This window comes from Peromyscus maniculatus, chromosome 3 (assembly GCF_049852395.1).
Source record: "Peromyscus maniculatus bairdii isolate BWxNUB_F1_BW_parent chromosome 3, HU_Pman_BW_mat_3.1, whole genome shotgun sequence".
NCBI lineage: Eukaryota > Metazoa > Chordata > Mammalia > Rodentia > Cricetidae > Peromyscus > Peromyscus maniculatus.
Window position 1 is genome coordinate 85,510,161 of NC_134854.1, and position 16,199 is coordinate 85,526,359.

Genomic DNA, 16,199 nt, shown 5'->3' on the forward strand with positions numbered 1-16,199 from the left:
TCTCAAAAAGCCAAAGGAAAAAAATATTATGAAATCAAGACTGGTTACTCTGTCATCTTCAAATTTAATAAAACAGAATTTTATTTTTTAAATACATTTGAATACCTCATTTCTTTTCCCCATTTAATTCTTTTATGCATTAATGTGTTATTATAAAGAACTTACAAATGAAAATACACGCAGCAAAATTAACCAAACCCACTATCTATGCATCTCAATTAACTTCCAAACAGAGTAATCATTCTGAAGCTTTGGAGCTTCACATTGGATTTTAAGCTTTCACAATCAAATATATTTTTGTGCACTTATCTACCACCAAAAACTGAAAATTTTATGAGAGCTGAAACTAAAACAATAATTAACAATTTACTTTATATCCTTTTTATGATTCAGGTGTCCATTACTTAGTTTCGTTGAGTCCTTCTTCATCAGCTAACATTATACTTTCTTGCTCTTTTTAATGTTATACTCTGCCAAAATGCATGTCTGTTTATCTAAATCAATCAATCTCTATGTATATTAATTATTTATGCATATTATTTGAAGCTTTTTATTTGTTATTTGTAGATCTATTTATATTTTATGTATATTAATGTTCACCTGCGCGCGCGCGCTCGCGCGTGTGTGTGTGTGTGTGTGTGTGTGTGTGTGTGTGTGTGTGTGTGTGTATGCACTACATGCCTGGTGCCCACAAAGGTTGAATCCCTGGAACTAGAGTTACAGATGGTTCTGAGCCACCATGTGGGTACTGGAGATTGAACCTGGGTCCTCTCTAATAACTACAAGTGTTCTTAACTACTGAATCATCTCTCCAACATACACACATACAGAGAGAGAGAGAGAGAGAGAGAGAGAGAGAGAGAGAGAGAGAGAGAGAGAGAGAGAGAGAGAGCTAGAATCCACATTTGAGGGATAACATGTAATTATTTGTCCTAAGACTGTGTGACCTCCCTCAATAATAGTCATTCTAAGTTTATCTATTTTCCTGGAAATTTTGTCATTTCATTTTTTCCTGGAGCTGGAGTATTCCATTTTTATATGTGTACTGTATTTTCATTATCTATTCATCTGTTGATGAATAACTAGGTTGGTTCAATTTATATAAATCTTTACCATAACTGCTTCATCATTCTGAAAATTAGAGACAAATCTCCATAAAGTGTCCAAAAAAAAGTACTATAGAATTGACCAAATCAAGTAGCATGAGCAGAAACACATAGTATCTAACACTTGTATGTATAGAACAACTTCCACTTCAGGAAATCATAACTCCATTACCTGCACACTACTCTGCATAGTGAAAACATTCATTTAATAATGCAAATTAAGGTTCAGCCCACAGTTAGGTGAATGGGGTATGTAAGCAGGGTCCTTCATTTTGAAATGAAGATTAGGTAACAGTTTTCACTAATATATTCCTGAGTCATGATCTTTATTCCATGGAGAGTTGGTGTAGATTAAATCAGGGTCCCTAGGATGGACACTTTCCTCTTAATTGATTGCAAATGTTTATAATTGCCCCAAGGATGCTTTCAAATGTCTGATAACTATAATAAACTTGACATTCTCTCCCAACAGCCTGAAAGCTGTTGATTAGTCACTGGCTACTTTCCAGCCTTCGGTTCCCTCATTTACTCCAGCCTGTATCAATAAGCATGCAATTAATCCAAGCAGTTTACTGAACCATCCCTTTGCATTAATATATATTATGTCAAATGGGTAAAAAGTATATTCACCTATTCAGGATTTATACATCTGTGATTTGTGCTTTAAAAATATTTCTCAGCTTTACTGTAGAGATGGTTTCCATAGTAAAAGATGGCAGCTTTATATGCCCAAATAACAAGTTCCTGTCATATGTAAATGTTCAATGTTAGATCATAATTGCTAGGCTCTGATGTGTCAAAGCCCAGCACAGTATGTTATTATTTTACTTTTTAAATTTATATAAAATAAAATATTCTAAAAATGCAAAAAAAGTGCTACATGACTCCAATAAATTTTTTGAGTTAAAAGATCTTTTAAAACAAAACTTTTTAAATTGCCTGATGGTTAAAAGCCTTGTTTCCCCACCCCTCCCCTCCCCACCCCCACCCCCATCAGGAAGTAGACACAGAGAGCATACTTTGCTATCCAAATATTGGGAAAAATCTGTTCTGGTTTATGATATATCTCACATATTCAGCACTAAGCTGTGTTCCAATTTATAAAATGAGAAAGCAGGAGAAGAAAGTCACAAGGTCCTACATTTTAATTTTAAAGCTTAGCATGCTGTCATAATTTTAGAAACGCCATGCTTAGCCAGTGCCATACTGAAGTCTTCTTGCTCAAATTGAGGTCTTCGATGCATTAAGTGATCAGAATGATTAAATATCTTCACCTACTCAAAGGGGAAGATGAATAGAGGAAAAATTAAGCATGAAAAGGTTATAGAAATTTTGTCTTATGTTATTCAATATTTTAAATGTATAAACACAATGATGAGAGTATAAATTGCTATTTTGATATGTTTCACAGACATCCACTATATTTAGTTAAATTGGTAATTTACTTTAAAAAAGAACAATACTGTTATATTGCTCAATCAGTAATTGGTTCAGTGCTATCATCAGATGGTATAGACCACATTTCCCAATGGGACAAGAGCTGTTCTGTTTTGCTCACCACTTTCTTTAAGAATGTTCCACAGTGACTGGCACACAGTAGGCCAAGACTATCAAGAAAGTGATCTACTTTGATATGGATGACTGGTTCAGGTTCTACCAAAATGGACCATATATCTAATTTAAACACAGTATCCTATTTTCTCATATTTCTAGTTTCTTCTTAGGGTTTCTTTAGAGCCATAAATTAACATTAAATTCTGGTATTAAATAAGACTAGTCTACTTTATTATAGATGACTTTTGCTAAGAAGATTAAAATTAATCCTACTTTAGAGATAATAATGTCATTGTTTTACAAGACTTGATAAAATGAATCGTTAGCCTCCAATTATCCATTACATCATAGAGGATTACAAGGGAAGATGGCCTAAGTAGGTAACGTAATTTGAGTGCCAGAGAAACTGATAGTGCATAAAATATTATGGAGATGATATTGCTTATTTGTTGGTTTACTTATTTATTCTAATTCTTATTTATTTATTTATTCTAATTTATTCTAGACTTTTTGAGACAAAGTCTCTCTATATAGTTTGTGGTGGTCAGTTTCTGACTCACTTACACAGGCTACAGTTGAATTTGAGAGGCTCTTCCTCAGCCTCCCATGTGCTGGAACAGCAGAAATGTGCCATGATACCTGGCTTTTCTTAGAATATTTGATTGAAAGACAAATGATAGATAGATGACTGATAGATAGATAGATAGATAGATAGATAGATAGAGAAATAGATGATATATAAATGCATATATGATAGATGTTAGAAAGACAAATAGATAAATATTAGACAGACAGACAGATATAAATAGATGGATGGTAGATAGATCACTAACATTCCAATTAAGGACTTTTTTCTATTTTTTTAAAAATTTCCATAGCAAATATAAATGTAAAAGCAGAAGTTTTGTCTGAGGTTACTAAAGACTTAATAACAGAAATGTATGCCATGTTGAAATTTGAAGCCTAAATAACTGCCTTCATATTATACCCACTCTCATTTTTTTATACGGAAACCTAGTACTCATGTGAAATAAAATACAATTGTGGATGTTTGCATATGTAGGATCACAATCACTGAAGCTTTTGCTGCTCTGTTACAGTGACTTCATCAGACACTATACAATTAAAGTGTGATTTTGATTTCTGTTTGTTCTCCCTGTAAACTGGAAGCATCTCAAAGACAAGAACCAGCCATGCCTTCCTCTTCATCACCAAATTACTTGGGCTGTGGTGTGTGTGTGTGTGTGTGTGTGTGTGTGTGTGTGTGTGTGTGTGTGTTTGTTTGCATATGTATATGAAATTAGTCAAACACTAAAAGAGCTCCCTTGTCTTCTTTTTCATACCCTCTTCCTTCTCTTTTAATTTATAACTGACTGGTGGAGTTTTGTTCTACATAGGGAACAGGCTGGCTTTCTGTTTCACTTGTCTAGCCAGATCCTCTGACTCTTGTAGTCATAAAACTACATCATTACAACCCAGTGCACAAGAAAAGCCACTCTTTTACATTATGGCTTTCCTCAGCTTCAATTGTTTAGTAAGAACCAAGGACTCAGGCTGACTAGCCTGGGAGCTTAGGATCATCAGGGGTAGAATGGAGAAGGCTGGACACATGTGAAAGCAAAAGATGAAGCCAGGGTTATTTCATATGTAAAAAATGGCATCTTGCTCTGTGAAGAGAGCTCAAACACTGAGAAAATGAAAACAGGAGACATCAATTATGAAAGTGATTCCAAGTGAACAGAGCTATACTGTAGAAGCAATTTACTGACCCAAGCCTGGTTTTCTGACAGCAAATTCAGTGTGTTTCCCTGATACAAAGAAATTGTTTCCAAAAAGAAAAATATCAAGGATGACTAGAAACGATGTAGAAGGTCATTTTACACGTGAAAATTAAGACGACAGCTTTGGCTGGGTGGTGGTGGCGCACGCCTTTAATCCCAACACTCAGGAGGCAGAGCCAGGCGGATCTCTGTGAGTTCGAGGCCAGCCTGGTTTACAGAGCAAGATCCAGGACAGGCACCAAAACTACATGAAGAAACCCTGTTTCAAACAAACAAACAAAACAAAACAAAAACAACAACAACAAAAAAGACTACACCTCTGGACTCCATAAATGTAAGTATCAGTATGAAGTCCGAATTCCTTAAGAGCAATGATACTGATCTGGCACTCATGTTATATTCCCTAATGGAAGCAGGTAGATTAGGCTAAGTGCTGACAGCCAGGAAATGCTGCAGAATGATTGGGCTATTTATGTTTACTAGGAAAAGGGAGGATCTGTAGTTATGATTCTCTCAAGTCTGTGACACAAATTGAAGAAATATTTCCTAGACTTTTCTCAGGGGTCATCATGGGCTCTGTCAGGAGGATTTCAGAGCTCACCAGAGTGGAATAAAGCTATAAAGTCCCAGAAGTATTTCCAAGTGATTCTGAAATTAAATTCAGTGGATATTAATTTGAAATATTCTGACTTAAAGAGTGAAACATAGTTTCTTATTAATGTCTATTGCTAGTACAGGAGATTATCACAAATTTGGAGGGTCATCACAAGTTATGTAGACTTCTATAGGTCAGAAATCTGTCATCAGATCTAAGCATAATAAATACAAGGTATGGGCAAAGCATGCTCTCTTCTCATAGTTCTGGTGGAGAATCTACTTCCTTTCCTTGTGCAGCTTCCATAGATGCCCACCCACCTTTCTTCACTCAGATGAATCATCCACATTGCTCCTCTCCAAACCTTCACCCCTAGTTGTTTCTTTTCCTATGTTTCTTCCAACATTAGGTCTTCCTGATGATACTGGACTTACCCAAGTTATGAAGTTTACCTTTCTATTTTGATCTCACTGGATGAACTGCCTTAATCCCATCATCAGGCTTGATCCCTCTTTGGAATATAATTTGGTTTATCCACAGATTATAAGGTTTGGGATGTGGGCATTAAGGAAAAGAGATCAGTCTTCTGCTGAGCACACACACCCCTGTGGTGCTCAAGGGAGATTGCCTTTGCCCATAATCCTACATTTAATTACTCAGTAGATGAATGGTCTTATGTATTTATCTGGTAAGCAAGACTAACAGAAGCTGGGAAACATACTGTTATTAATAAATAGCCCCAACTGACAGGTGCAATCAGTCTGGCAGCTCCTTGAGGTCAAGAACCATGTGCTTTTATGTCTGTAAACTTCTGCAACTTAGCTCACTGACTAACGAAATCAGAATGAAGATAATGTGGCTGAATAATTGAGATGGTTGATTATGTTCATGTTTAATTAACAAACCCAGAGGCCTACTCTTTCTTTTAATGAATCTTTTATACACAGCTGCTAATAGCATGATTTGGATCTGACTCTTTTCACATGTAGCACTTTCTGCTCATAATCAGCTGTATCATCCTCAGATGAAGAAAGCAGTTATTGCTTGATTCCTCTGTAACAGAAATCTACCTTAAGTTGCAAAGTTATGGCCTTGAACTCACAGACATCCATCTGCCTCTGCCGCCCAAGTACTGGGATTAAAGGCATGCACCAATGTTGCCTGGACAGTGAATAGTGTTAAAGAAACATTTTTATTTTCAAGTGAAGGAGTCAAGTTGCACCAATATTTACTGTAAGAATCAAAGTTCAGAGTGTGAGCAATCTGGAGGATCTCAGCTCCTTTTCAATGTATTTTTTGTTTTTATATTTTATATATGTGAATCTTTAAGTGATTCAAATAAAAAATAGACTAAAACCATAGAATTCAAAATTAAAATTATGTTCTGAGTTCTGATAGACCCGAGCTGTTTTTTTCAATTCTATCAAGTGATTGTGATTGACACCAAAGTTTTGAGAACACTGCTTTGCGTGTTCATACTCCTGATATTATTTATAGACCTGTGTCTGCTGTGCTTCATTAGATTTGAACCCTGCCCAGCCCAACTGTCAGCATTGTACTGTTAAATATTTTCAGACTAGGCTGTTTACCTTCATTATTCCCACACCTTTGTTTCTTGCTCTGTTGTGTCCACTGAGCCTTTTGTCATTTTATACTGATATCTCAGGTTTATAATGTAATTAAGAACATAGACTGGAAGGTAAATTGTATACAGACAGAATTATCACAGAGATGAACATATCACTACTGTGAAATTTTAAAACTGAAATCAATCATAAAAGCACAGATTTTAAAAATCAGTTTGTAACTTTGCAAATACAAATTTTTATTTGCAGAAATATCACTTTCTATGTTGGGAACTATTTAGTTCTTGTCATATGAACTTACTTACTGCTTTTAAATTAATTATTTCACTTATGAGGCAAATTTTGCATGAATGCAATCACACACAATTAGAAATTTTGAGATAAAGTCCTAATTTCATGCCATGGGCACAAAATAAAAAATTTAAGTTGTGAACTAATAAAATTAAATTATTGATAATTATTTTTGACATTGTGTTTTATTTCCCTTACTTAAACATGAAAAGAACACAGAACTTTTGATTTGAAAAATTTTGAGAACTTTTCATATTTGAATTTGATGTATAAATAGTTAGAAGGTCACCATACATTCAAAACCTTGGGTAGTAATTTCAAAAATACTTAAGATACATTTTAATTTATTTATACACATGATTCCAAACCACCTCCATAGTACTAAAAATAAATTATCTTATTATCTCCTACTGGATAATTAGATCTAAATATTTGATCATGTAGTTTGTTTTATGTAAGCATCGAGTGACTTGAGACCCTTGGAAGGAAACATCCAAAAGTATTCTAGTTATATTATGAATGTTGATTTAGTGATATTCATTTTTCATGAATGACAGTATTTCACTCTTTCAATTTCACTTTTTAATTGTGATCTTCCTTCTAATTGACCTAAGATAATTTCTGCACAGTAATGATAGTAACACATTTTGTGATTATGGACTATGATAAATGACATGAATGGCTTCCATGATATAAGAAATTGAAGGAAAAAGAGTGGGGTGTGTTTTGTTTATTTTTGAAGCACAAAGACACTTTTATTAGAATTTGAGAGAAAAGCTAGAAGGTGGGAAAGCTGTAAATCTGTTCTTATACACAGAGGAGGGCTATGGACAGGAAAAACAGAGAAAGACCATGTCTTTGAGTTATGTGTGGAGGTTCTACAAACAGCTACATGGTTTAAGTGAAGAAACAAAAAAAAAAAGCCCAAAGTACCAGAGAAAATATACTTAGGTGTATCGTGAATTCTCAGTATCGTAATGCAAACCCGGAGTCAGATATCAGGGTGAAAGCTGAAAGATCAGAGAAGCAGAGCAGCCAGCCACTAGAAACACTTCTTACCTCTAGGAATCCTCAGACTGAAAAGGCTGTGCTCCTGTCTCCACACTGCCTCATCACTTCCTCTTTCCACCCAGCTTTATCACTTCCTGTTTCCTCCTCCCAAGTGCTGGGATTAAAGGTGTGTGCTACCACTGCCCGGCCTCTAGGGCCTAGCTCCCCACTCTTGTCTCCAGGCAAGCTTTGTTAGAGAACAAACAAAATATCACCACACTTAGGCTCTGTCTGGCATCCAAAAGAAAGAGACAAAAAAGGAGGAAAATCAAGTTATACCTCCTGAAGCTAAAAGGTGGAGAGATAGAACAGGATCCTGGCAGTCCTGTAGTGACTGTACCACACAAAGGGGAGGAAACGACTTTACCTAATTAAGGGAATAATTATTCCTCTCATCTCTTTCTTTTGGCACTAGGTGAAACTTCCTTCCTTAGGATGGTCTCTAAACCAAGGGGCCCAACTGAATTACCTTTTGTGTAGTTAGAAAAATCAGGACTCTACCCAGGCCAGAGGTAGATTTCATTCATTTGATCAAGAGGAAATAGTTTTCCGTTAATGGGTCTCCAATTGCTACTGTAACATTTCTCCATCTGAAGAGGTAACTTTGAACTCATTTACCAAGATAGGCTAAAATTGAGTGATAGATATAATCCATTTCCACCATGAAAACCAAGAGATTCAGTACTAAAGCTGTTAACAGACAAAATTAATGTCTACACTGTTTCTGTTTATTCCTCTTTAATGCTGAAGAAATTCTCCATGCTTTATTGAGATGAACCTCTTCTCCACCCCTATCTACCATGAACCAATTTTCCCCACTATTTAATTAACTTAGAATGATAAGTGGATAGAAATACATCCCTTTGCATTAATTCCTGTTTTTACATGTAAAGATATTAATTAAACCAAATCATAAATAAATCTGAGAATGTATGCCTTGTTGAACAAGAAACTGCTCAGAAGTGAAAAGACTCTTTTCTCCTGTGTTGTAATGTTCCTAGATATCCGTGGGATACAGGAATTTTTGGACAAAGTATCCCAGCAGGGAATGGACGTTGCCCTTCAAAAGGTGGAAAACAATATCAATAAAATGATCACCACCCTCTTTGACACTATGAGGATAGAGGAGTTGAATCGCTACCGAGACACTCTTAGGAGAGCCATCCTTGTTATGAATCCTGCCACAGCCAAATCCTTCATAAGTGAGGTAAGTAAGTATTGTCCTGGGTGGGGCATGGGACAAAAAGCAAATGCTTTGGAATGGACCCTGCAAAGGACATGAAAACAAAAGGAAGAGAGAGAGGATTAACTCCACAGCTCTCATTATCACTAATGGAGGACACAGGGTGAATTGCTTGCTCATCTCATTTACCCCATATTGCCCAGCTAATTACTAGGATGTCTGTACTTTTATATTTAGGCACATGGCCAGGACAAGTTTCAGAAATCTTATGGGTTTTCAAAGTGCTGTTGACCTGAATGAATCTAGCAAATTCATGACTGGATTCACAAGTGTGCAGCTAAGCCTTTCATGTTGTTGATGTTGTTACTGCAAGTTAAAATTGTATTTCTGAGAAAAGATTTACTAGAATCAGACTCTGATTGCCAAAGCAAAATGATTCCACAAAACACACCACAGCTCCACTTCTGCTCTGGGAATCTGTACCAAGACAAACAATTAAAACTCTTTGAAACTCTGCAAAGTGCTGGCCACTCAGCATATTGTGATGTCATGTCTACAAATGTTAATTGTATCTGTTAATGTGGATAGATATAATAAAATTTAGTAAAAGTACTAGTGAGATTGTAGTAATTCAGATAGTTTTTCTGTATCCTAAAATGTTTGTGATTGATGTGCAAAAGACCCTTGCCTTTTTTTTAACCTTAGTTAAGTGTATAATTTCACTTAATGATAGAATTGTTCATTTCATTACATACTTTCACATACTGTTTTTTAGCTTTGTGGACTTTAATTGGTGTATTTTTCTCTTCATTTTCCTATGTTTATTCCATTAACTATTTAAACTCAGTGTAATATTTCAACTTAGAATGTGTTCTTTGATACTATATAATTTGGTGCCTATTAAGGATTTTGAAACAGAATACAAATTATTACATTCTGGACAACTAATACCAGTTGACTTTCATGTAGATTTTGCTATGTAAATTTAAACACAAGCGAGAACTTTGACCTTGGGTTTCGCAAATGATGAATTCCCACTGAAGACTAGACTTTTCTGTAATAGAAAAACATATTCTATTTTATAGTTGGCCCTTTGATTCATGTGTTATTCACCTTTTCCATTTGTGACAAGGTGTCTGAGAAAAAGAACCTTAGAGCATGAAGGATAAGTTGGTCTCCCAGTTCCAGAGGTGTTCAATCCATGAGCTCTAGGACTGAGCGAAGCTGAGCACCATGTTTGGGCACAGGTGGTCAAAGAAATCTGCTCATCTCATTATGGGCAGGAAGCAGGAAGGCCCAGAAACAGGCTTAGGAAAAGGTGTAGTCTCCAATAAAATTCCCCTCTGTGACCTTCAAAGTTGCATAACAAAATCTGTTAACAGATTGTTATAACAAAATGTATTAACAGTTAACATCAAATATTTCCTCCCACTAGGTCCCAGCTTGAAAAGTTTCTTTTTCTTGCAATAATGCTACCAAAGAAGAGTCCAGGATTAATCCAATGATGAAGTAAAGCCCACACTGCATGATCATTCCCCTTTTGAACATTGCATTTAGGACTAAGTATTTGTTAAATCAGCCTCAAGGGACACTTTAAATGCAAACTGCAGCATTTCAAAAGTATGAAGTCTTCTAGAAAATTGACAGAGAGTATATAGAGGCATAAAATATAAACTGGAATAATGAATAACAAAGTTGAAGTATCTCTGATATTTCTGTCCAGGGTGATCAGAGATCTTATGAACAAGGCATACTTGATATGGACTTTATAACACGGGTATAAATTCACAGGGAGAAATCCTAGAAGAGATAGATGAAGTTCATCTGAGATCCATTATGGTCACATTATACATGGATATTATTTAATGTTTTGAGACTCCATTTGATGATCAAAGAAATGAGAATATGTTGAATTCAATATATGAACTGTATAATACAAATTGATAAAATTATATCATAATAAGCCCCCAAAAGTACCTGGTGAGATCTGACAACCAGAAAATGTTTTTTTAAAAAAGTAATGTTGCCGGGCGGTGGTGGTGCACACCTTTAATCCCAGCACTTGGGGAGGCAGAAGCAGTCAGATTTCCATGAGTTCAAGGCTAGCCTGGGCTACAGAGTGAATTTCAGGAAAGGTTCCAAAGCTACACAGAGAAACCCTGTCTCAAAAACAACAACAAAGTAATATCTAGAATTTATTTCTTTTCTATTACATACTAGCCTGGCATACAACAAATACTTAAACATGCCTCCTAAATTGAAAAATGACATGAAGAGGAACAATGACATAGGACTTGATTACAGTTAGGCATATAATAGGAGAAGGCCTTGCAAATCATGAACTGGAAAGGGATGGCATGCTCGGGACATGTGCTATGCATATTCCATAGATGGGGAGACAAGGGGAATAATAGCTCTCCTCTGGGAGAAGAGGTAAAGACCTCTATGTCCCTGGTGGTTGTGGGACATATGGCTAAATGAGTAAGAGTCACTTAGTGGCGATTATCAAAGTTGCAATAGCTAGGAACTGGGAATCACAAAATTTGAGCATTTTAAACTGGGTCCCAGGAGACAGTGGTGCAGTATTAGTTTGCTAGAGGTTCACTAATCAAATATGATTTCCTCCAACAATGCAAATAGACTACCTCACAGTCTGAGGTCTACATGTGCCAAACCAATGAACTGACAGTCTGACTTCATTCTGAGCACTCTTTGCAATACTGACAGCCTTCTGTCTGGGGTAGAAGTGTCTATATTTTCCTCATGTTCCTTGGCATTGTCCTTCTGCAGATATGTGCTGACTTCAGTTTGTGAAGGGAAGCAGGCACTTTGGATTAGGGCTCACCCTAATCACCTCATTTTACCTTGATACAACTTATCAAATAACAGATATTATTAATGGACATAACAATATGACAGAGGAAATAGGCTTGTATCAGTATGACACAACCAGAAAGTGATAAGTTTGAGACTGATACCAAGCAATCTGCCACTAATATACTTAATGGAGGTTTCCAGAAAGGGTTTAAGTAAGGTCATCACTGAAGTCCATGATAAATGGCAAAGCTAAAGCTGTTGGGTTTTTCCCTTTTTTGTTTTTGTTTTTGAATACGCATAGATTTGGCATCTGTTGTATCCTAGACATTCTCCTAGACACTAATGAGATGATGCCATGCAGATCTAGGACCTTTCTTCAACCTTCTGGTGCTGTGCAAGGGAAGAACCGAGAGTAGCCATCTTCAGCAGGGTACAGGCATGGCAGAGCCCACAACTTTGCACCTTGCCACCTTCTAGTGTGGGGCAAGGGAAGAACCGAGAGTAGCCACCTTCAGTGGGGTACAGGCATGGCAGAGCCCATGCATTTGCACATTGCCACCTTGGGAAAGGAGAGCTACTCTCTGTCTTCTGCAGAGCTGGAGTGTGATAGTGGGAATGTTGACAGAGCTTCTCCTGAGCAGAGTCCTGAAGGAGATATTCCTTTGGTTGCATATCAGACAAAGGACAGAGGACATTCTAATCAGCAGGGACACAGGGACAAAAGAAAAACTGGGGGTGAGAGATACAATAGAGCTGTGAAGAGTCAGGGAAAGAAAATGGACTGGTGTGTTTTGCATATTCAGTTGAAAAGTTGAGTGATGAAAATGTAAGCATTTTTACACTATGTGATGAATAGCAGAAACAGAAGATGTTTCATTGTTAAGATACAACACAATATGTTGTATATATCTTATATAGTCTTGGGGCAGCAACTATCAAATAGTGGGGTATAGAAGGGGTGAATGGTGGAAGAACACTGACATGGTGAGGGCCCAGAGTTTCTGACCCTTAGCAGAGAAGCTTTGTAGGACCAGTGGCCTACCATTGCTGGTAGGTAGATGAAGTCTGTTCAGACTTAGTTAAAGGAGCTTCTCTGCCCTTGCTGTATTGCTGACAATCAGTTTCAACACCACTCATCATCATTTTTTTTTAATTCTTACTTTGATCAGTCTTTGTGATCTTAAATTTCTATAATAATTTAATGCTTTCTTGTTTGTTCATAAACACACAACATCTTTGCTCATGATTTTTCCTTCAAGAATTCTCTATTGTCTCTCACTTGGATATATTTTTCCATACCAACACCTCCTTTGTGCAGATGTCTATCCCATAGTCAAGCTGAGCAAAGGTGACGGCAAGGACAGTCCCGGCTAACTCATTCTCTCCTGCACTCACTGTGTACTCTCGAACTGGCCTAGTCCTGCCTGCTTCTCAGCCAGCTGTTCTCAGAGGCCACCATGGTGCCAGGATTCCTCTTTCCTGGGGTGTGCTGACCTCTTTGGGAGGAGACTGACCTGACCATGTCACTGCTGAGGGCAGCTAACTCCACTGTCAGTAGCTTTGCATTCAGAGACTATGTTCCAAATTAATATGCAGTGGAGAAGGCAGGCTTAGGACTAAGTAAATTAAAACAAGGAAAGTAACAGTGAGGGATAGAACTAGCTTTACAAAGAGGTAGGGTAGACACAGATTCAGAGTCTCCATAAGAATCTTGAAAGATGAATAACAATTTGTCAGAGCAGCAATGTAGAACAAATCACAGTTCAGACAGCGCAAGCATGTGTGTGGGACAGAGGTAAAAGATATCATTTGTCTGAAGGTTTGCACATTGGAAAATGTTTCCTGCCTTCTGCATCTCTCATTTTGATCATCACTGTCAGAAAGAATAACATTTATAGTTTTTAACTTTTATTTACTTTTAGAGTATTCTATAGACTCATATCATTTAAAATGTTAAATCTCTAAAAGAAAAACCACCTGCCACTGATGTTCAGAGACTATTTCCTTCTCTTGAAACAAATAATGTGTCTCCCTTGGCATTTCAGATGAATCAGCACAAACACATAAACACACCAAGAACTTTCATTCCCTTTAATGAATACAGTCATATGCTTACTATACATACATTCCCTGTATACCTTTGTCTTAATCACTTTCAAGATATTACTCCAGCCGGGCGGTGGTGGCGCACGCCTTTAATCCCAGCACTCGGGAGGCAGAGCCAGGCGGATCTCTGTGAGTTCGAGGCCAGCCTGGGCTACCAAGTGAGTTCCAGGAAAGGCGCAAAGCTACACAGAGAAACCCTGTCTCGAAAAACCAAAAAAAAAAAAAAAAAAAAAAAAAAAAAAAAAAGATATTACTCCATAGGTATCTGTGAAATGTCACTTATAGTTTTAGTGGTTATATAATACCTCATTGCTAGCTGTATCTGTAGCTTAATTTCCATTTTAGTCAGCTTATTATCTTGTTTCATTCTTATTCTCTTTATGATATGATAAATGCAAATTGAGTGCATCACCCACATCTGCACTACCCGTGAACGGAGTCGCAATACATTTCTAAGTCATTATTGCTAAGCCATCTATTCTATGCAGTGTAGGGTCCACAAAGATACTTTATTATCCTCCCACACTCCTACTCAAACATGCACACCCTTACTCATATAGTGTTAGAAATACCTGTTTCTGACTTTGCAACAGTAAATGCATTTTTATGTCTTTGCTAAAGTTTATGATACAAGATAAAAATGTACGAATGTGCTTACCCCTTTATCTTCGTAAATTGCATTTATGTCACAACAGGATTAAGACACATTTTACTGAACTTTCTCACTCAGCCTCTAGCTTTTCGTTTTCACTATTAATTTTCTTTTATTTTTGTTGGCTACAGAAACTCTGAAGTCTTGTCCTTACTTGAACCTCTCCTGATTCCTGACTGGAAGCTTCCTTCCTCTGGTTCCTTTTCTTCCTTTGTTTCATCATTCATTTCAGAGCCGATGTGCTGAATCCCATTAATTACAATGCCCCCCTCTCTCTCTCTTTCCTCCCTTTGTGGAATATCTTCAAGTGCCTTCTTAAAAACAAGGGTATACTAAACAGCATTTATTATTTTTATTTTAAAAAAGGTACTTGTTCTTGCTGCTGGAGATATAGTTCTGTGACTAAGACCACTTTCTGTTCTTACAGTAGACCCAGGTTCAGTTCTTAGTACTCACAGCTGTCCTTAACTCCAGTTCCAGGAGATCTTGACAACCACATCTGGTTCCTTGGACCCCAGACACACACATGGTGCTCACAGGCAAATGCAGGCAAAACATGCATACATATAAAAATTAAAAATAAATCTTCAAAAACATGTTTGTTTTAAATGAAAAATGGATAGTTTGGCTAGTTATGAATGGCCATGTTAAATGTCCTGTAATTCAGAACAACACCAGCATTGGCTCACTGTATTCTGGTGCTCAACTACTCCAATTAAACAAATGGGAGATTTTCTTTTTTCAAAAGATATTGCTAAAGGTTTGCATATGTGACATATTTTGTCTTCACTTTAAAGGAATCATACCAATATTAGTGGTTCTAATTCATGTTTTAAAAATAATCTGTGTGCATGTATTTCTGCATGAGAGTTTGTACATGTGAGTGCAGGTATTCATAGAGGGCAGAAGTGTCTGATCCCTGGAAACTGTAGTTACAGGTATTTGTGATGCCTGAAATTGAACTTGGTTTCTCTGCAAGAGCAGTACAAGTTTTTTACTTCTGAGCCATCTCCCCAGGCCTACACCACTTATTGTTGTTGTTGTAGTTGTGGGTTTGGTTTTGTTTGTTTTGGTTTAAAGGAGATAAGGCTATTTTGTTGTTGATTTTTTTGTTTGTTTGTTTTTATAAAAGGGTGAAGTCACGTTCAGGGATTTTTGCAAATAAGAGTATATAACTCTCAGTGTTTCTTGTTTACTGATTATGGGTTTACATATTTGCTACTCATAAGAAATCAATACTAGAGCCACAAAAGTTGCCTTTTCAACAGCCCCTGTTCTTAACTAAAGTCAAACAAAGCCACTTTGCTTATTTGCTTTTCAGTCTCAAACTCTAAATGAGCATCCCCTCAACAGTCTCTTGAGTACTTTATGAAATGCATGCATGTGCATGCCTATGAGCGTGTGTGTGGGGTGTGTGTGTGTGTGTGTGTGTGTGTGTGTGTGTGTGTGTGTGTACAGTGCTGAGGTGCTGACTCATG

The 16,199-nt window shown here is 36.8% G+C and overlaps 1 protein-coding gene across 2 annotated transcripts in view; it reads left to right on the forward strand.

Annotated features, from left to right (window-relative positions):
• The window catches only part of Grid2 (glutamate ionotropic receptor delta type subunit 2), a 1,417,491-nt gene that overhangs the window by 707,096 nt on the left and 694,196 nt on the right, over nucleotides 1-16,199 (forward strand). For both annotated transcript variants that reach the window (XM_042273420.2, XM_042273418.2), the window contains exon 4: nucleotides 8,965-9,170. In XM_042273420.2, coding sequence (XP_042129354.1) covers nucleotides 8,965-9,170 — 206 coding nt within the window. The remainder of the gene's footprint in view (nucleotides 1-8,964; nucleotides 9,171-16,199) is intronic.